Source organism: Passer domesticus, chromosome 15 (assembly GCF_036417665.1).
Source record: "Passer domesticus isolate bPasDom1 chromosome 15, bPasDom1.hap1, whole genome shotgun sequence".
Classification (NCBI taxonomy): domain Eukaryota; kingdom Metazoa; phylum Chordata; class Aves; order Passeriformes; family Passeridae; genus Passer; species Passer domesticus.
In genome coordinates, this window is record NC_087488.1 from 3534842 (window position 1) to 3555249 (window position 20408).

Genomic DNA, 20408 nt, shown 5'->3' on the forward strand with positions numbered 1-20408 from the left:
CTCCCAGCACAGCTGTTCCCAGGCCAGCATTCCCTGCCTGTGGAATGGGAATATTGTGAGGGTTTGCAGGGTGGTGCTGCCTTAGCTCCTTATGGTACATTCCCCATTTTAAGTAAATATAGTTCCCTCCTGAGGTGTATTCCATCTCTTGTCTAGATTTGCAGACTTCTGTAAAAGCACCTGAATGATGATCCTGGCTCTAATCTCCAGCTTTCTGGATTTTATTTTTTTCAGTAGAAGAGGCTTATTGTTGCTTTCAGGCTGAGCTCCAGGGTCTGACTTTATTGTCTTTATTATTCCTGGAACATCCATTGCTTCCACTCCAGTCCTGTTGTCTGGAGTCAGCTGCAGGGTTTAGCTCAGTCCCTGTGGTTTCCTAGAAGGAAGAAACCATGTAACAGCACGTTTGTGATTTCATGTGACAAGCGGGAACAGGTTAGTAAGGAAACAAACAACCTAAGCAGAACACAAGGAGGCTGTTATTGTGGAAATGTGCTGCTTGCCCAGGACAGACATCCTCTTTTCTTTTTGCTTGGAGGGGAAGATGGAAATTGGAGGTGAAAACATTGTGCCCAGTTCATCTTTGCCCTTTGCAGCTTTGGCCTAGAGAATTTTCCTTTGCCTTGCAGTGGATCTTGAATAAACTTTTTTAACTTGAGACACTGCTGCAATGTTAAGGGCAGAGGGAGCAGAAGGTCAGTGGTGAAGTCCCTCAAAATGCTCTAGGGGATGGTGCTCTGTGTGTCCAGCTGTGGGGGCCCTTGCAGGCAGGAGTCAGCTGGTCCTCAGCCAGCCTGGGGACAGACAGGGTGCATTCAGTCTTTTCCTGTCCTGCTCTGATCTCTGTGCAGGGGTGACCCTGGACCACTGTTTTCATTTGTGATTCAGGGTAAATGCTGTGTGGATTGATTGCCTTCCTATTTTAGTCTCTGCACGACAGGGGTGGTTCGTTTACACATCAACAACTGGCTGGAAGTGAGTTTCTGCCTTCCTCACAAAATCCACTATGTTGCCACCAACTTCATACCCCCAGAAGCAATTGAGAGAAGTCTGAAATCCATCAGGTAAGAGCAAGCTCTGCCCAGTCCTTGCTCCTGTTCCAGGGGTGATGCTGCAGATGTCTGGGGTGGCTCTGGGGGATGGTGTCACTGGGCTGTGGAGCAGCCAGAGCTCCCTGGAGCTGCTGCTGTGGCTCTGTGGTGCTGCTGGGTTCATGGTGCTTGGAAGCCACAGCCTTGGTGTTCACTTTAGGGGGTTGTACTGAGGGGATGCTGCAGGAGTGGCCTGCACTGCTTGGAGCCAGGAATTGTGTGCTCATTTTAATCTGTTGGTCCAGAAGTAATTCTGCTTTTGGAAGAAAGAGGGCCCTGGTCCTGTGGTACCTTATTTCCTGTGTTTGTTTATCTGGAAAAGTAATTAACTTTTGCTTTCTTCCTTTCTTCTACTCCATTCTATTTCAGTAATGCAGATGGGCAGTTTTCAGACTTGTTCTCAATTGTGTGCCAATGCAGTGCAGTCTTTTTTCCTTGTCACTGGTATATCCAGTTACCATATAACCCTCTGTCTCCTTTTCACAGGGAGCCTATTATGCTGTAGCACAAAAATAAACTGATTTTGAACCCAGTTAGAGCAAAAGGATGATATTAGAAATTCTTTTTTTACCATTACATTGACCCCAGGTATCGTGGTGTGGGAATAACAAAGCCTTCAGGAAAAACTGCAGTTTACTGTGCAAATGTATTCTGTTTTTCTGCAGGCCTTACCATGCCTTATTACTTTTAAATGATGAGAAGTCATTGCTTAATGAGCTCCCGTTGGACTGTTCTCCTGCCCTGGTGAGAGTAATTAAAACTACCTCTGCTGTGAAGAATTTGCAGCAACTGGCTCAAGATGCTGACTTGGCATTGCTGCAGGTACGGGGAGCTGTCAGCAGCTGCTGAGAGCTCTTTAAATCACGAGGTGTTTTCTCCTGTGTGCCCGTGGGCTCGTGGGGGGCAGGAGCACGGCAGCTCCCTCGGTGTGAGCAGAGAGCAGGGAGAAGGTACCAGCCCTGGAGCCTGGGAAAGGCTGCAGAAACAAAGGGACAGTGCTGGGCAGCCCTGCAGCCACAGTCTTGGATGAGAATCCCCATCCTGGGAGTCTCAGGTCCCCATCCCAGGTGTCTCTGATCCCCATCCCAGGGGTCTCCAGTCCCCATCCTGGGGGTCTCCAGTCCCCATCCTGGGGGTCTCTAGTTCTCACCACTGCTCAGGACAAGTCCATTGAACCAGGCTGATGAAAAACTTGTGAGCACCTCCAGGGCTGCCTTGCACAGCCTCTCTGGTCCAGCATAGAGTGAAACCTTTCCCCTTATCTAACAGGAATTTCCCATTGTTCTCCTTGTGTGTGTTGCCTCAGGACTGTCCCCGTGTCCCTCTGAGGAGAGTGGCTCTGTCTGCTCTGTGCCTCCTGTTTGGTAGTTAAACCAGAGCAGGTTGTACTCCTGGCTGACACCACAGTGGTTCTGCCATGTTGATGTCTCCATGCAAATGAAGCACCCAAAATGCAAGTGCAGGTTTACAGCTGCCAAGGCCAGGTACCCCTGGAGCTGCCAAGGTCTTTTTTAGTGAAGACTTGGGAATGCCTGTACAAAGCTTCCCATCCATTTCCCTTAGTCCATTAGTGCACAGACTTGGCAGTCATGGGAAGGAGATTTATTTTAGGCTTGGGCAAAGACTTTGAGCCGGTGTCCCCAAGCCAGTAGCTCTTTCCAAATGCCCTTCCAGCAGTGACAACCAGCTCTCAAATCTGAATTGCTGGAGGTGACGTGATGAGCCCTTGGAAAGGGAAGTTTGTGCCAGTGGAGGGATGAGACTCACAAGAGTTGTGAGGCCACTGAGACCCCTGTGGATGACTGTGATCATTTGGGATGATTACATGAGCTGATCCCAGAGAGGGAAGGGCTGCTCCATGCTCCTAAGGGTCCATCCAGACCCAGGGACACAACCTGTGCTCTGTGTGACAGGGGAAGCACAGCTCATCATCACATGTTCTCCTGGCCATAGGTCAGTGCCTTCTCCTGTTCCAAGGGAAAGGTCCTGCTTTGTAATAAAACTCCAGGTCTGCCTGCAGTGGTCTGTGGTGTTACTTGGCTATGGGATGAACTCTGGAAATTCCCTACTGCTTCTGTAGTTTTGTTCTCCACAAAAAAGCACAGTTAAATGCATCTAATGATACAGGCTGGATTTTATGTCTTGTAGACACTATTTATGTGGCTTTTCCAGAGCCATTAGCAACCACTGACTTGTTTAACACATTAAAATACTTTATGTAGTTCATTACTGAAATACCTCCATGCAGTAAAAAGGCAGTATTGGTTTCCTTTATGTTTCTGTCATAGTAGAAGCTGATTCTTTTGTTTTATTTTTCATGTTTAACACAATGCATTTTGTGCATAAAGCAATATAGTTTTGAGGTGCATGAAAAGAAACTAAACTTCTATTGATACAGTTTGAAGGAATTCCTTTGAGGCAGGAAATACTAAGTTGCTTAGAAATGTGAAGCGAATCTCTGGAAATTCATAACCTTGTCAAATGCTTTTTGATCTGCCACATGTTATATTAAACCATGAATTTATTCTGAAGGCAGGGTGAAAGGATGGAACATTTTTCTTTCATTTCAATTCAAACGAGACCTTTTTGTTGTTGTATGCAACGCTTGCTGAGAGTTTGTATATTGATTTTGCTCCCCTAATTTTTCCCTGTTTTCTCAATACAGGTTTTCCAGCTTGCAGCACATCTTGTTTACTGGGGCAAAGCAATTATTATTTATCCTCTTTGTGAAAACAATGTCTACATGCTTTCTCCAAATGCCAGTGTCTGCCTGTAAGTAGAAGGAAAATGTGTTGGTGACAGCACAGTGCTGAGGAGTGCAGATGCACTTTCCTTCCCTGACTGGATACAGAGTGGGATCTTTCTTCATGAATTTGTTGAGACTGTGCAAAGCACAATCCATTACATGAGCCTGAACTTGCACAGCCAGTGTGGGCAGGGAGGAGCAGCAGAGCAGATCAATATTCCTCTGTGCTGGTGAGGGCCCTGGCAGCAATATTTACCCTGTGGAGCTGCTGTCAGTATTTTCAGTAGTCCTGCTCACTAAATATCCAATATGGGAACACTTACAAACTGAAATACTTTATGATTAAGTTAAAGGCGTGGTTTGTAGGGCTCTCTGTGTAGCTGACATGAATCAAAAGTAGCAGAAGTTGCCATTGTGTTGTTTCACATGCTGCCATTCCATACTGTGTGCCTTGTCACAGACAGAAGGCACCATGGCCATTTGGAGAGCAGGCAGAGCCACTGCAAGCAAGATGTGGAGGCAGGGGAGGGTACTTTTGCTCTGCTGAAGATTGGCAACCCTTCCTCTGTTGGATTTTGACATGCTTTTAGAGTCTGTTTGGAACTCAGTTATAGGAAAATAGTTGTAAATCAAAACTTTGATGATGGAAGTATAAAAATAGGGCTGGAAGGGACCTTGAGGTCATTCAGCAACAACAGTGCCTGTGTCAAATATGGCAGTGCTGTTCCTGAAAACCTTTGGAGATGGAAATGCTAATACAGACAGTTTTCCTGATATTTAACTTGACTGTCTTTCACTTTGTTCAGTCACATTTCTTGACCTGTCAGCACAGGGAGGGGGCACAGCCACATCTGCAGCTGCAGTTGGCACATTCAGAGGTTGTATCCTGCCCAGCCCTGCCCAAGCTCTGTCCCTTTCACCAGAGGCTGCACAGGTCTGGACTTTTTATCACTTTCCCTTTTCTCCTCTGGATCCCCTGCAGCCTTGAATGAAGCGCTGGAGCTGAATGTAAGGCTGAGGTGGAAGTGCAGAGCTCCTGGCTGGCTTCTGCAGGACACAACACGCCATCAGCTATGCTTAGGGGTTTTCTGGATCACAGGGAATATTACACTTGGGAACTGGCCCTTCTGCAGTGCTTAGCTGGATCACAGTTACCCTGAGCAGCACTACAGAGCTGACCTGTGCCTTTGCCTCTCTGCTGCAGGTACTCTCCCCTGGCAGACGCCTTCTCCTGCCAGTTCCGGGGTCACAACCTGCCCTCCATGCTGGCCAAGTTCTCCCTGCCCGTGTCCCTGTCCGAGTTCAAGAACCCGCTGGCACCGCCCGTGCAGGAGGTGAGCTGGGCCCTGCCCAGAGCTCCTTGTTCTGCTGCTCACAAGGGATGCTGCTGCTCCTGGAGCACTCGCCCAGGAGCTGCTGTTGCACATTTACAAGTTGCAGTTACTGTGTTTGCAGCCTTATGATGTATTGTTTTATGTCCTCGTGCCAAAAAGCTGTGGGGATGTTCAAGGTGAGAGGATGCTCTGTGCTGGAAAAGCACAGTCCTAAAAGAAGTATTAGAACGTTTCTTTTCATGGTGTGATGTAGTAGGGAAAACTGAAACTCCATTTGGTCTGTTCCAAGCTGTTACCAATTGGTAGGGCTGAATCAAGTTTGTGGATTCCTCTCAATCACATTTGATTTTATTCTATTCCATCTGCTCCACGCTCCCAATCTGTTTTTAAAAGCAATCTGTCTGTTCACTTGGTTTTGCTGTAAAACTGGAATTGTTAAAAGGCTTTTGGAGGAAGCAGGCTCAGCATGGGGTCAGCAGAAGTCCACGTGTCACTGCATTAGCTTCTGAGAGTAAAGAACTGTGTTAATAAAATATGGATTTGGGATTTGTGAGCTGTTTTGCTTGTGCATCGATCATGGCTTGTGGCATTTCTGGGAACTGGTGGAACACAGGAAGGAGCTCAATAAAGTGAGGTCTCCTGGCTGACTCTGCTCTGTTCCCAGATGGAGGAGCCTGGACCTCTGGCTGTGGCTCAGAGTGGCAAAGGAAGCACAGGCAGAGTTCTTTGGCTGGATCTCGTGGTGTTTGTTTCTGGCCTTCAGACTTGGGTGCCTTGGTGGCTCCATGGCTTTAGCCCCTGCTCAGATATAGAGATTTCCATCACTGTGCACTCCAGCACAGCTATGAGGGAAGGATTGGCTGTAATTACAGGTTCACAGAGATGATGATCAGAGATAAAAATAAGTAATGATGTAGGTCTAATTCCAGTAGCATGTACTGGTCAGCTGCAGCCTTGGGAGGCAGGGGAAGAGCAGGACTCCACTCTAGTTACAGACAAATAAGTATCCTGAAAATTGAAGGTGAAGTCATAGCATTAATTTTATTATAGCTGCAGTAGCTTCAGGAGACATTCTCAGTAATCCTTTTAAAATTAATTACTTGCCTTAATACTTCTCCTTCAGTAGTTCTGGTAGTTCTCAGACGTCCTACTTTTGTTTAAAATACATAAATAAGTGTCTGTCACTTAGTGCTGCAGTTTTGCCTTGAAACAAGGGTGCAATAAATGCTCACCAGAGCTGATGGAGTGCTCAAGTGTTTTTTAGAGTGTGTCCCTTCCCCCTGCTGCTCACCTGTCTGTGGTGGGGTCCTAAGGATCACCAGCACAGCTTGCTTTCATCCTCCTTTCAGCCTTATGGGATGGATGGAGGATGATGCTGGGAAAAGCTGTGGCTTTTTGGTGAAGCAAAGTGTGACAATTCTTAGGGAAGTTTAGATTAGAGCGAGTTTTTATGTATTTTTGTATCAGTACATTCTCTTCTACTTGATTTACCTATGTTGGGCTTCTTGTATTATTTTTTTGTTTTTCAGTCTTTTAAGAGACGTGACTCCAATCCCTGCCCTGAAGTGGTCAGGCTTTGTAATTACAAAAGATCTAATCAATACAGCAATTAATCTCATTAAATGTGGGTGGGCTTTTGTTCCACTGTGCTGTGATAAAAGCTGTTGTACTCTGAACTGTAAATATTGTCAAAATGTATTCACTTTGCCTTTAAAAAAATAGCAAAGGTGGGACTTCTCTCTGTAGTTTTGTTCTTTGTGTGCACAGGAGGGGATGTGAGGTTTTTTAGGGAATGTGAAGTTTTAGCTTTAAAGGTTTCCAGTGGTTTTCTGTTATCTCGTGCTTTTCATCAGGCTGAGGGCACTGTTTGTGCTCCTGAAGGTCACTGTGCTGAGGGTCAGTACTGTGGGAGGGGGTGTATTTCTGCAGAAACTGCTGTGGCCTCATGGCATCCATGGCATCCATCCCATTTGGTTCTTCTCTTAAGCTTGGGATTGCCTCCCTGCTTTTGGCACGTGCTGCTGGATGGGTAAAGAATACAGAAGGTATTAATAAAGCCCAGCATAGGAAACAGGAGAGCTCTCAGAGCCCTTCCTGTTTTTATACAAGAATATTGCTTGATTTGAAAGGGGACAAAGTTATTTTTGTTCAATCACCATTACATGAGTAGAATTCTTCTATCCCTTTGGGTAGATGAAAAAAAAAGTGACACATTTTTCTGCTTGGTGTGCTGTGGTATTTTTTGGCTGGTAGGAGATATGAACAACCTGATGAAGGACAGGACTGCCTTGGGAGTGCATGGCTGAGTTCTGCTTTTGCTGTCTGCCTGTCCAGTAGGTGGGAGGTGTCAGGTGAGAGGTGTGTGCCAGCCTGCCAGTGCTCTGAGCTGTGCCCTGTGCCACAGACTGAAAGTCTTGATTGTGTCATCTTGATCTCTTTTCCTGCCTGAGGTGAGGAGAGTGTATTGCAGTGGAATCCAGTGTGTATCTGTTGGTTGAGAAGATTTTGGTATCCCTGCAGTGCTCCCTGCTGCTTCCCTTTCTCTGTGTTTCCCTTGGTTCCCTGGGACAGCAGCAGGGTGAGGATGAGCCCCCAGCTCAGCTGACCTCAAGAGATCTCAGTGCTGTTGAGCTGGGGCCCTGCTTTTCCTCCCCCCTCCCAGCTGTGTGCACACACGAGCCTTCCTCCCTTCCCTCTTCCCTTTCCTGCTCCTGTCCAGCCTGACTCTGTTCATTTAACCTGTTTCAGCTGCAGAAGTGTTCTGCCAGGTTAGCAGGTGGAATTCCCTCAGGGAGATCCAGTGAGCTCCAGGGCTGGCACAGAGGGAGGGAGGTGATTTCTGCAGAGCCTGTGCAGCTCAGGGGTGAGGGAAGCAGAAGCTCTTCTCCCCATCTCACAGTGAGTTGTCCCTTAGCTCCACTGTGACTTGTCACGTCACCAGGACTTGCTGCAGTGCCTGGCTTTGTCCTGGATCTCACCAGGGTGTGGGGAGACCCTGTGAGCTCACAGCAAAGGGAACTCACCTTGCCTTTTGGTGTTTTTGCTGGAAGAGAAGCAGTTTGCATCTCCTCTACCCTCAGCCCAAAGAAGCTGTCCTTGCTCTGCTGCCTGTGGCTGTTGGCTCGTGGCCCTGTGCTCTCCTCTGAGTGGCACAGCCTTGCTGTCAGTGCAGGGCACGCTGGGCTGGGGCTCTGGGGCAGCTCAGCAGGGTGTGCACCCCTTCCAAACCTCCTGGGAAAGCACAGGAGCACCTGGTGACCCAAAGCCTTCAGGTCAGCACGTCTGACTGGCAGGATCTGTGCCAGGCACTGCTGCTGGTGCAGGGGGAGGCTTTGGCCTGCTGTTCAGGGTAAGGGTTTCTTTGTCCACCATCACATTTCTTTACCCTGCATGAATGTGCTTTGCAAACCAAGAGTTAGGGATGATGATTGTGGCTTCCTCTGCTCTGCACTGTAACCTCAGCCAATTTATCTGCTTCAGAAGCTGCAACACCTCTCTGCCTTGAACAAACATGGACTAGCAGGAGGGATCTTACTCACCTGTAAGGAGTGTTCCTAGGTGAATTAGGCATTCCATTTCCATCCCCTTTATCATAATGCATGTTGTCATTATTATTGTGGTTCTTTCATTGTCTCTTGATGGGCAGGAAAAAACCCCAACAGATGGGAAAGCAGACAGCTGCTGCTGAACAAAATCTGTTTAACTTCTCACTTTTGTTTCAGTCAGTCTGGGCCATCCTGCTGGGAGTCAGGCACAGGGAGATGAGGCCTCTTCCTTGTGCCTGCTGCAAACATGTCAAGCTTTGTGCAGGGCTGATGGAAAATGAGGCAGGAAAATGTGTCAGGGGATGGAGTGGGAGGGGAGCTGAGCTGCCTGCACACCCTGAATGGGCAGCTGTGTCTTCAGGGACCATGCTGCACATGGGGCTGCTCTGCTGCAGGGCATTAGGGAGCTATTGTTGGCAGAATAAGGGAAGTGGGATTAAGATGCATTTATATTCAGTTGGACTGGGTATAAAATCAGGGGTTGAGCACAGTAAGTTAAAAGAATATGTCAGGCTAGGCATGAATGGAGGGAATGGTTAAGCTGAGAATTCACAGCTGTTAACTAATGATTAAAATGGCAATGTTAGACAGTAAATGTTTCATCCTACATCAGGAGGAGTTTGCAGAGTCTGTTTCCTGTAAAACAGGGAGAAGTTTTCATAGCTTATGTGTTTTCCATGAAACAGCATGGTTTGAATGCTAAAGGAAGGTAATACATTTTGGCAAACATCCCTGCACCCCAGTGGCTTTGAAGGTGTCATCATCCTGAGCCAAGGCAGCCCTCAGTTCTCCAGTCAGACCTTGAAGGGGATTTGTATGACATAACTGGATAATCCAGGCTGGAGAAGGGGGGCTTGTGTGCTTCAGTAGGCAAAACAAGCTCTATTTTCACTGTCTCCTCACATGGTGAGAAACAAACTGGGGTTGAGTGCTTCTAGGCTGCTGTTTTCCTTCCCTTTCCTGAACCTGTTGCTGCTCCCAGTTATCCTTAACTTTTTAGGCCTGGAAAAGAAAACAACTTTAAAGAAATCCTTGCAGGAAATTTAACACATTTCTCAAGAGTTTTACAAATGGCCCCAGAGAATAGGGAATGCTGGATCTTGTTCCCCCAGGACTCAGGGCTGAGCTTTCCTCTGACCATCCTGAAGTGCCCAGCTGGGCTGGTGTGCAGTGCTGCGTTTTTGGAAGCCAGTGCAGCATCTCTGCTTGTGCCGCTGAGCACAGAGCAGGGCATTGTAGCAGTGCCTTGCATGACAGCAGCCTGGCACTGCTCTGGGAATGGCCCTGGGCTGCTCTGTGCCAGCAGGAACAAGCCAGATGTGGCTGCTGCAGCAGACAGGACCCCCTCTGAGCAGGCTGGAAAGAGGCAGCACGAGCAGACAGGAAGCATGAAAGGAACATGGATAAAATTTAGATTGAATTGGTAGTTAAATTAAGCAACAGAAAATGTTTCACTTTATATTTCCATCACAGTCCTGGTGCTTCAGCCAAAAAATGCTGGCTCTGGATTCCTGCTGTGCCAGAGCATGACTGAGGCAAGCAGTCCTGGGATGAAGTATATGAAGGATGAAGCCTGGAAAGCTGCTCCCAGCCCATGTGGCTTCAGCAGGGAGCCCAGCTCTAATGAAGTGCCCTGAGAGCAGGCACAGGGAGACCCCTGCACCTCTGGGCAAGAGCAGCATTTCCAGCCAGCACAGCACAGCACAGCTCAGATGGTGCAGGGAAACTCTGCTCCTGCAGCCCTGGGTGAGCTCCATGGCAGCTTGGGAGGAGCAGAGGCAGAATGGATGGAAATGCAGTGCTGGTGTGCAGAAGCACAGGCAGCAGGGTGTGTTAGCAAAGCCTCTGCTAGAGCTGATCTGTGAAAACACTTCTGCCTTTGGTAAGAAATGGGCCTAAACCCATTTGGGGTTCAAACCCATTTAGAGGAAGTGGGAAGGTGTGAGGCACTTGCAGTGGTGGCACAAAGCTCCTCACATGGCAGGGGCCAGTGCAGGATGCTGCAGCACCTGGGCTTTTTCTAGGACTGGGTTTTAAGAGGTACCAAATTCCTACTGAAGTTTGGCTTGTACAGAAAAATGTCAGGGATCATCAGTCTCTGGTCTAGGGATGATGGTTCAAGTTTACTTCAGGATGGAAGAAGAGTTTCCTCTGGTTCCCAGGGTAGTCCCAGATCTCCAGCTCTCCCTCCCAGAGGTGGCACAGAGGTGTTTGGCAGGGGTTGTGTGTGCCAGGTTCTGGCTGTGAAGCTGTAACACCACTGCTGCCTGGCTTCCTGTTCCACAGCTGCTGGCTCCGGGTGCTTTCTAGGATTTCCACGAGGGTGTGGAGGTAGAGGTGGTGGTGCACATGCAGGATTAGACTCTCCATGCACATGGAGCTGCAACAAAAGAAATTGGCTATTTTTATAATTCATGGAACCACCAGAGTGCCCAGGGGAGGCCGGTCTGGGTCAGGCCCTACCCACTGCTTCTGCAGGTCTGGTAGAGCCTGTCTTCCTGTCTCCTTGCATTTTTCCAGGCTTGTTTTGTGCTCTGAAACGTGCAGACCTCTTTCATTTGCTAATCAGACGTCGCTGCGTGCCAACAGGTTGGAAATTTAAGTAAAATAAATGAGCCATCTTTCCATCCAGGCCTGCATCTGGAAGGAAGGATTTCAGCAACATAATTGCTGGAGTAAACCTCACTCTTCCAGGCTGGATTCAGATGTTAGCAAAGCATTATGTGTTTGGTGTCTTTTGCCAACCTTCCTCTTCTGTAGATTTTCTGTTAAACATGTAAAATGAATTATGGCTTTTCCAAAAAATAGATGTTTGAAGGCAATCCCAGATAAAAAGTTTTAAGGTTAAAATCCACTGAGCCCCCAGAAGTGGTAATTGCTGAAAAGACAGGGTGTGGGTCTGTCTGCAAACAGAGAGGTTTCTTTTGTGATTTGATAGGAGAGGAGGAACTGAGAATTACCAGATTTATGGAAAAAGGAAAATTATGTGGGCTGATGAACTTGGGTTTGGGGCTTTTATTGCGATTTGGCGAGTTACCCTGATGATTAATGCAGCAGAGTGAGCTTCTTCTGAGCCTGAGCTCATGCTGCATGTGTTTGCCTCACCAAAACAGTGGTGGTTGCTATGAAATGCCCAAGCAGCCTTGTCAGTGATTGTGTTCTGAGCCCTTTGCTACGAGAGTTGCCTGCAGTGATATGAAAAGGCTTTTTATGCAGAAATCAAGAGACAATGATGCATTTGAAGGCTTCTCCCAGATTTCTGAAAGCAGACCCTACAAACACTTGCCCCTTGCTCTGCCCTTGGTGCAGGTGTCCAGCAGGTGTTGGGCAATGTTTAATACACCTCATTGCTTTTGAGTCTCTTTCCTGCCTGAACACCCAGGTGCCTTTATTAGCTTGGCCCTGCGTAGCAGAGGGAGGTGAAATGAGGGATGGTGACTCTGCATGGAGAGGGGACTCCTGGGCAGCTCAGCCTGCTGTCCCCTGCCAGGGCTTGTGCTGCTGCTGCTGCTTCTGCATTGCCCAGCCCTGCCAGGCTCTGATCTCCAGAGGCTCTCCCATGGCCAGTCAGCAGTTTCCCACCTGACAGCAAAGGGCTCCTGGCCACATCCCCTGGTTGCTTCAGCTCAGCCCCATCACCTTGCCCTCTCTCTGGCTCTCTGCACTTCAATCTGACCATGTGGGATTAACCCATTGGTGATTTATTTTAGTGGCCCTTGTGTAGAACCAGCAAAATGGTCTGGAGCTGAGGCAGGGGCAGGGCAGGTTCCTTCAGGCTGTGCTGGTCAGTGCTGCATAAAGATGTGGAACATGAAAGGCTCCACTGCAGCCTAAGCACCCACAGAGGCTCTGGGTGTGAGGAAGGTTTGTGTCTGGTCACCCTTTTGTGACTGGAAAAGAGATAAACTCTTGTGTGGAGCCAGAAGCATCCATGTGACTCATTACTCACCAAGTGTACCCTTTGTGTGTTGTTTTCCTCCTGTATGTCATTTCCCAGATGTTTAACCCCTCGTGTCTCCCCTGCAGACCCAGCTCATCCAGATGGTGATCTGGATGCTCCAGCACCGGCTCCTGATCCAGCTGCACACCTACGTGTGCCTGATGGTGCCCCCGCACGAGGAGGAGCTCCGGGCCCAGGATGAGGACCTGCCCTTCACTGCCAGGGTTGGGGGACGGAGTCTGAGCACCCCCAACGCTCTCAGCTTTGGCTCTCCAAGTATGAGCACACTTTTCTCTGCTGTTCAGACCCCACCTCTCTTCTAGAGCTTCCCTTAGTGCTGCCAAGGGCCATCAGGCCTTGCTAGTGAGACATCTCCTCTTGCTGCAGAACTTGCTAATTAGGTCCAGCCTTCCCTAAATTTAGAGCTGGGCACTGGTGAAAGTCCTAGGGGCTGTTAGACTTCTTTTTAAGAAAGAACTAATGCTTTGTAATTTGCCAAATTCTTACCTGGTCGTGTAAAAGATTTTTATGAGAGGTACTTCTTTGTTTTTAAAAGTAGCTTTGTCCTCCCTTGCTGCACTCAGAAGTATCCCCTGTGTTCCTCTGGCAGATTCTGGTTTTCAGGACAGAAAGAAAATGAGAGAATTTGTTCAAGCAGCATTGGTTTCTGTGGGCTGTAGAGCCATTAGAGCCACCTGAGGAGACACAGAGCTGGCTTTGTTCTCACACATGATTGATTTCTGTTTGTGTCCCTGATTTCTTTAATCTCCCTAGTGCCATTCTTTAGAGTGATTCCAGGAAAGCATTCTTTCAAGAGGATGAGTCAGATATAATGCTGAAATCACCAAACTTTCCTGCTTGGGCTGTTCTGAGTAGTCTTCTCAGAACACTGCTGGGCTTGGATATGGGGAGAGATCCTCTGTACAACTTGGAGCTTTACTGGAGTCATGAATTAGGGCAGAAATCTTGGAACGTGAGTCAGATGAGTCTGTGATCTGCTTTTTCTGGCTCCCTCACAAGAGGATATTGCTTCTTGGCCTCTCTGCCTGCTCCCACCTTCTGTGCTGTTAGGCTTTTCATGTTACCACTTCATGGTATTCCAGCACAGCTGTCTGGGAATTCTCTTTTCAAATGTTTTTATGGACTGTTTATGGTATCCAGAAGTACAGTTTTCCACACAAATTGATGACTCTGTTGAAACATTTGAATTTCCCATTGAGAAAATTGCTGTGTTGTCATATGACTAATTGCAGATTCATGGAGCACTTGGAGAGCCACTTTCTCTGCTCTCCAGAGAAGAGGGATTAGCTGGAAAGGCTGCACAAAACCAGCCTGAATTGATAAATATTGCATCCTTATGCTGAGGAATACAAAAATGTAGTGTATATGTGTGTGTCTCTCTTGTCCTGATAGCCAGTAGTGATGACATGACTCTGACAAGCCCTAGCATGGATAATTCCAGTGCTGAGCTGATACCTGGTGGGGACTCACCCCTAAATAAGAGGATGACAGAGAATCTCCTGGCAAGCCTGTTGGAACACGAGCGGGAAGCCATCCTGAACGTCCCAGCTGCCCAGAATCCAGAGGATCTCCGCATGTTTGCAAGGTGAGCAGGCCAGGATGCAATCATTGTTCCTTATCCTCCCTGCTTTATGGAAGGATTGCTGTGGAGTCTGAGCAAATCCTGTTAGCCTGGAGATTTGGAGGAGAAATTCTTTTGGGTTTGCTCCTGTATTTCATCTGTAATACAAGCTAATATTTGTGGCACAAGAACACTTGGTAACAAAGAGTCCTGGGTGTGTGAAGGAGCATCAGGGAGGATGGGTGGACCTCACTGTCCTGCCAGTTTTCTTTTTCCACACATGGCAGACACAAAACTGCACAGCCTAAAACACCCATCTAAGCAGGCAAGGCAGAGACACAGTGATGCTGATGCTGCCATTTTGTGTCCATTGGTATTTCCAAGCCAGCTCTCCTTAATTTTATGGTTTGTAAACTCCATGGAAACATGAGACACAGAGCCAGCCTGAATACTTTTACAGAGTGTCCCAAGGTGTGTTTAGCAGTGATGAGAGCTCACTGCTTAGCTTGGTTAAGCTAAAGGCATGAGGATGTGTGATCAGTAGCACACATTTTGTTGTTACACATTTGCACTCAACAAAACCAGGCACTGTGTGGTTCTGCACGTGGTAAAAGCAGAATGACTTCCTAAGCAGCCATCTGGGAAGCAGGGAGGTGGGGGAAATACTTTTTCTTCCAAAGGATTTCAAAACTCAGTGGCATCACTGGAATGCAACTTCCACTGATTTTCATACTTGTGGAGCAGAAAACCACCTGAGGCAAGGACTGCAGCTGTTCCATATTCTGGATTCAGTTGGTGATACCCTGAAAACCTGGTTCTTGCCCTAGGATGGATACAGGCAGGTAGCCCAGGGAAATTGTAGTAACAGGAAGATGCTTTCCTTGTCTGTGGCAGAGTACAGCTGAGGGACTTGGACAGAGCTCTCAAAACTTGTGGGTAGTTACTGCTCTCTGAATTGTCTCCTTCATCTTCTGCAACTCTTCAGAGAATATGCTCTGACTGGGAGGCAACATTGGCCACTTGAGAACTCTGAAGTGTTTCTCTCTTTATTACCAGCTAAGTCATTACAAAACCACTGAGGAAGGAAAGTAACAACAAAATCATATTTAATATCTTAAGAGAATTTGTGGGGGACTCCTTGGACCAGTTCAGTGGCGATGCAGATCCTTAGCTGTCCTAGTGAGAGGAAAGGATGTTGTGATTGCTCCCCTCATACCTCAGCTGGGTAAAAGAGCCATTTGGAACTTTGGAATTGCAGATGCAAGAAATGGCTCTGATTTCTTTGTGAAAGCAGCTGAGTGATGTTTATTGTGCTTTTGCTCCTGCCCCAGGTTCTTCTGCAGATCCCCAGGCCTTACCAGGTCAGAATTTCCAGTCTACTACAGATTGAATTGACAAGTGCAGAGTGCTCTGAGGCAACAGTGAGGAACAAACAGATTAAACAATAAATAAACAATAAACAGATGGGTCCTGTGGGCAGATGCTGCAGTGCACGTGTAGGAATGTTCATGCCAGCCCCTCTTGGTTACTGCTGGTTTTACACACCACAACTTGTAGGTGTATTTTCTCTCTTTTTGTGTCATAACCATCAGAGATGAGTAAGTAAATCTGTTGCTCTCAATGAAAGAGAAAAAGCCATGGTGAAGCTGCCTGAAGGAGCTCCAACAGCTCTGCTCTCACAGCTGCCTGCAGAGCAAAGTGCTATAAATGCACAACTGGTGCCCCAAATATCCTGTGGTATTTGCCTTTCCCAGGATGCTGTGTGCACACAGAGGGATGGGCTACTTCCAGCACTGCAGTAAAGCTCAGCCTGGCACATTTTCCTGTGCTGGTGCCTCTGAGTGCCTGTCCCTTGTTACACAGACAGCCCAGAGTGCTGGTGCCTGTCCAGGGCTGTGCACAGCCCGTGTTTGAAGGCAGAAACCTTAAGGGGAAGTAAGGAATTACTAAAGCTTGGCTCCAGCATTGGGTGTATTAACCCTCCTAACACTGAATGGGAATTTAAATCCAAGTTCTTTTCTAAGGTGCAATTACATGAGGGTTTGCATGTCCATCCAGGAGGAAGTTTGAGAAGAAAAGTTCTTTTTGAGCTAGATCCTCAGTAATGTACACTAAGCCTTCCTCTCTGCACATTAAGCAGTGTTTTTGAAGCCTGAAGAAGCTGGGGGCTTCACTCATGGCTTCTCTCCCAAGCCACGGGTGTGGAGTTGCTTTCAGGGCTTATTTGTCTTGCTCTGAGATTGGGAGGTGAGATCCTTCCCTCCACTGAGGAATGCTCATTGGCAGCACTGAGCTGTGGACACTTCTGCTCTGGTTTCAAGCAGTGGCAGGGACATCTCCATGGGCAGACCCAGCTAATTCTATTAGCTACTCTGAGAGCTAATTCTAATTGCTGCTCTGAGAGAATTCTTTTCTTTTTAGTGTGTAGGAACACTCCAGTGCTGTTCGAGGGGCAGCTCTTGCAACTTGAGGAGGGGAAAACAGTGATGAGAAATGGAAAGCAATAATCTTAATAATCTTCCACCACTGCATCTGAATGTGCACATCTGTCAGCAGACACACCTGTGCAGCTTCAGAGGGACTCAGACACAGTGCCAGTGCCCCAGGAAGTGCCATCTCCTGCTGATTGTGTCCCGTAAATGTTCATTGCCCAAAGAGGTGAAGGCAGTGCCCACCTTCTCTGAGCTGTGAGCCCCAAGGACAGCCTTGTAGATTCTAGCTGGACTTTTGGGAAGACCTCCTCCCTGGGAGTGTGGTGCAGCCCAGGACAGATTATCCAAGCATGTGGAGGGATCTCATCTTGGAAGGGTTTGAAAAAGCTCCACAGCATTAGCAATAGTCCTCCTGGAGCAGGATGCTGGGCTAGACTTCAGGGTGTCTTCCAGCTGGCATTTTTATGATATTCTTTAATATCCTCTCTAGCTTTTATTGGAGTGGAAAGTATTTAGTCTTGACCAGTTACAAATCCAGACTCTTTCTGAATAGAAGATGGATTTATTTATTGGCAAACTGCTCACTCTGTGCTGCTGTGGAAAGCCAGGTTGTACCATTTGCATGGGAGAGAGTTGAGCCAGGGTATGAGCACATGGGCACAAGGGAATCCCCAAAATCACTTTGTGACCTGTGAGATGAGTTGTAAAATACAAATGTTTCTGTTCACACCTGTGGGAACAGCCTGGCTTTGACACACCCAGAAGTGACACTGTCCTGTGAGTGAGCACTTCTCAGTGGCCACTGGCCCAGGGGAGGTGGCCAGTGAGCCTCGTGTCAGCACCCAGTGGGAACAGTGCAAAGGGCAGATGCACAGCCCAGACACGGGAAAAACTGGAGCTTGTCTCTGTTTGCCTGTGCTGCAGGTACAGAGAGGCAGCAGTGACCTTCTCCATACTGGTGCCAGCTTGAGAGCTGGCAGAGAGCTGGGGCTGCCCTGCCCAGGCTGCCAGTGAGGATCCTGCTCTGAGCCCACAGACAGCTTGTGGGGGACAGGAGGGATGTGGCAGAGAAACACACGTGGCACTGGGCTAGAGGTGAAAACTGCAGTGGGGCATGGGATGGAGGGACACTTGCTGCACGGTGACTCCTTCCCAGTCACCTGTGGGGGTGCTGGGTGACAGGAGTGCCCAGCCTGAGCAGCAGGAGGCAGCCAGGCAAGTGTGGGTCCTGCAGGGAAAGCAGGAGCCTCTCCATCCTCCAAAGCAGGCTGGAGTGCTCCAGTGGATACTGGGTGTATTTTGAGGGCTGTTCCTGCACGGGGGCTGCATGAACGGATTGGAAAACAGATCATGTCATCTGCACTCAGTTTACAGTCAGTTGGCATGAAGCTGCAGATGGGTAATGGAACATGAGCAAAGGCTGCTGGAGCAGAGTGTGATGTGGAACACATGTGCAGCCACAGCTGGCTGTGGAGCTGGGAAGGGACTCTGGCCTTTGGGCCCTCAGGGGTGGGGAGTGTTTGAGTCACAGCACGGCTGTGACATTTGGGAGGGTGTTGAGGCAAGAGACTGAGCAGCAAGCTCAGCCTTCATGTAGGGGGCTGCCTTGGTGTTATGGCTCAGAGGGAACTCTGGGGAGGGGTCCTCAGCCACGGGGGATTTCTGCTGTTTGTCGTGGACCCTGCTGTGACTGAGTGGGCAGGGCCAAGGTTTTCTGATGGCTGTAGCATGTTGGTGGCCAGCAAAGGGGTATCTCTCTGTTTAAAGAGAATAGGTAATTTAAGAAGCCAGCATGGTTTGAGCTTGGGCTTCAGGGGATTTGTAACTCCCACAGCTTCTCTGTGGTGCCTAGCACCAAAATTTCCATCTCCCTGTTGTGGAACAACCCAAGCTGCCCAAACCGTGGGTGCAGGACCTGTTACAAAGCCCCTTGGGCTGCTGTGAGGGAAAACAGCTCTTAATTCTAAAAGGCAGTGCAGGTACCAGGCCCCTGATGCAGAGCTGTGACAAAGGGCAGGTGTAGGCTTAGCTAAGAGAGCACAGAATAAATCTGCCATGTCCTGACTTCTCAAGGTTCACTGGCACTTGTGTTTGTTCACTTTCTGGAATTATAACTAAGTTGAAAATTGACAGTCTTGGGAAATGCCCCAGACTGAGAAACCTCATGATCCAAGGAGGACCTTGGCAAAGCCCCACAGCGGGCAAGTCCCATCCTTTTCCAGGGGATTTCTGTGCTAGACATGATTTAATTCCCTTTTCATGCAAACGAGGGACATAACCCAAACAACCTCGTGATTTGCATACCATGGGAGAGGAGACCTTGGGGTGCAGTATGAGTTTGAGCTGCTTTTGGCCCACGTGCTCCCCTGCTCTGCTCCCTGCAGGCTGCTGCACTACTTCCGAGGCCGGCACCACTTGGAGGAGATCATGTACAACGAGAACATGCGGCGCTCGCAGCTGCTGATGCTGTTCGACAAGTTCCGCAGCGTGCTGGTGGTCACCAGCCACGAGGACCCCGTCATCTCCGTGTTCCAGTCGCTCCTCAAGTGACTCTGCTGGCACACAGGGAGGAGCCTGCCATGCTCTCCATGCTGAGTCTGAAGGATGCCTAGGACTCAGGAGGTGGTTTCAGTTCCTTCTCGCCGTGTGACACACAGCACGCTGTCCCCATCCTGCCTCGATGTCCCAGCGCATCCCCGAGGCTCCAGGGGCTGCTGCAGGACAGCTCAGCCTGCTTGCTCAGCTTGGATTCCTGTCCTGCCACACTCACAGCCCTTCCCTGGCCCTGCTGCTCCCCAGGGATCCTCAGAGTGGGACAAGAGGGTTCTGCTGTGGCGCTGCTGGCAGAACTTTGGGGGGACACTGGGAGTGCTTCCTGTGCTCTCCAGCATGGCTGTGGGACACTCAGCCATGAGAGCCTGTCCCCACAGCACAGCATGCATGGCCTTGCTCCAGGGCACAGGGGAGCTGGCCTGGCTCCCCTGGGCACCCAGGAATTCTGTTTGATCTCACAGTGGTGAGGACAGGTGGGAAGGCAAAGTATCACAAGTAAACATGAAATCATGAATGAATGACTCAGTCAGTGTGTCACAGCTCATTCTCTCCTCACCCCAACAGCCTTATTCCCAAGTGTCTGTTGGAGCAGGGCTGTCACCAAGCAGCCTCTGTGTTCCTGGGTTTCCATGTTTCCCAGTTTGTGCCTGGGAGGTGTTGAGCAGGAATGAAAGGTGCTGGCCAAGCTGCAAGTTCAGGGACCTGTTCCACCCAGAGGCTGGTGCTGAGGGCACTCAGGCTTGGCCCCCAGGGCTTGTTTTGTCCCACCAGTCCCTCTCCACAAGCATGGCTGTGGCTGCAGGGAACCAGGCAGGGATCCTGGCCTGGGTTAAAGCCATCCAGCAGGAAAGAGAGATACAGGGCTGCGTTTACTGCCCTGGTTTGGGACTGCTTCTCCAGCCATGCCAGGCCCAGAACAAGAGCTGAGAGCCCTGGGACATGCCAGGGCCTGGGGACAGCAGCAGCTTGTGCCAGCTCACCCTTGCTGTGTGAGGCTGGAGCTTTTCTCAGAGCTCCAGACTCTCAGGAGCAGCATCACTTGCCCACACCAGCTGGGTGAAACTGGGAGCTTTAGCTGACTTTCCTTCCAGCAGCCACTGGGGAGCTTCTTTGGGGTCCCTTCAGTGAATCTGGCCCTGCAGCTGCAACAGGGATGGTACAGAAGAGCAAAAAAATGTATCTGAC

General features: G+C 49.0%; 1 protein-coding gene and 1 long non-coding RNA gene across 6 annotated transcripts in view; one reads left to right on the top strand and one right to left on the bottom strand.

Annotated features, from left to right (window-relative positions):
- NPRL3 (NPR3 like, GATOR1 complex subunit) overlaps positions 1-19749 on the top strand; it is a 41415-nt gene extending 21666 nt beyond the window's left edge. For 4 of the 5 annotated variants that reach the window (XM_064390480.1, XM_064390476.1, XM_064390478.1 and 1 more), the window contains 7 exons: positions 927-1064; positions 1757-1913; positions 3757-3863; positions 5042-5171; positions 12743-12932; positions 14070-14262; positions 19055-19749. In XM_064390480.1, coding sequence (XP_064246550.1) covers positions 927-1064; positions 1757-1913; positions 3757-3863; positions 5042-5171; positions 12743-12932; positions 14070-14262; positions 19055-19220 — 1081 coding nt within the window. In that variant the 3' untranslated portion in view covers positions 19221-19749. Of the gene's footprint in view, positions 1-926; positions 1065-1756; positions 1914-3756; positions 3864-5041; positions 5172-12742; positions 12933-14069; positions 14263-15569; positions 19023-19054 lie in introns of those variants that run through there. The other variant, XM_064390477.1, reaches the window with a different exon arrangement.
- LOC135281528 (uncharacterized) lies at positions 5165-12747 on the bottom strand. The gene is made up of 3 exons (XR_010348122.1): positions 11180-12747; positions 7911-11096; positions 5165-7192 (listed from the first exon to the last, which is right to left on the bottom strand). It is a non-coding gene; the product is annotated as an uncharacterized LOC135281528 (long non-coding RNA).
- Positions 19750-20408: the final 659 nt, after the last annotated feature.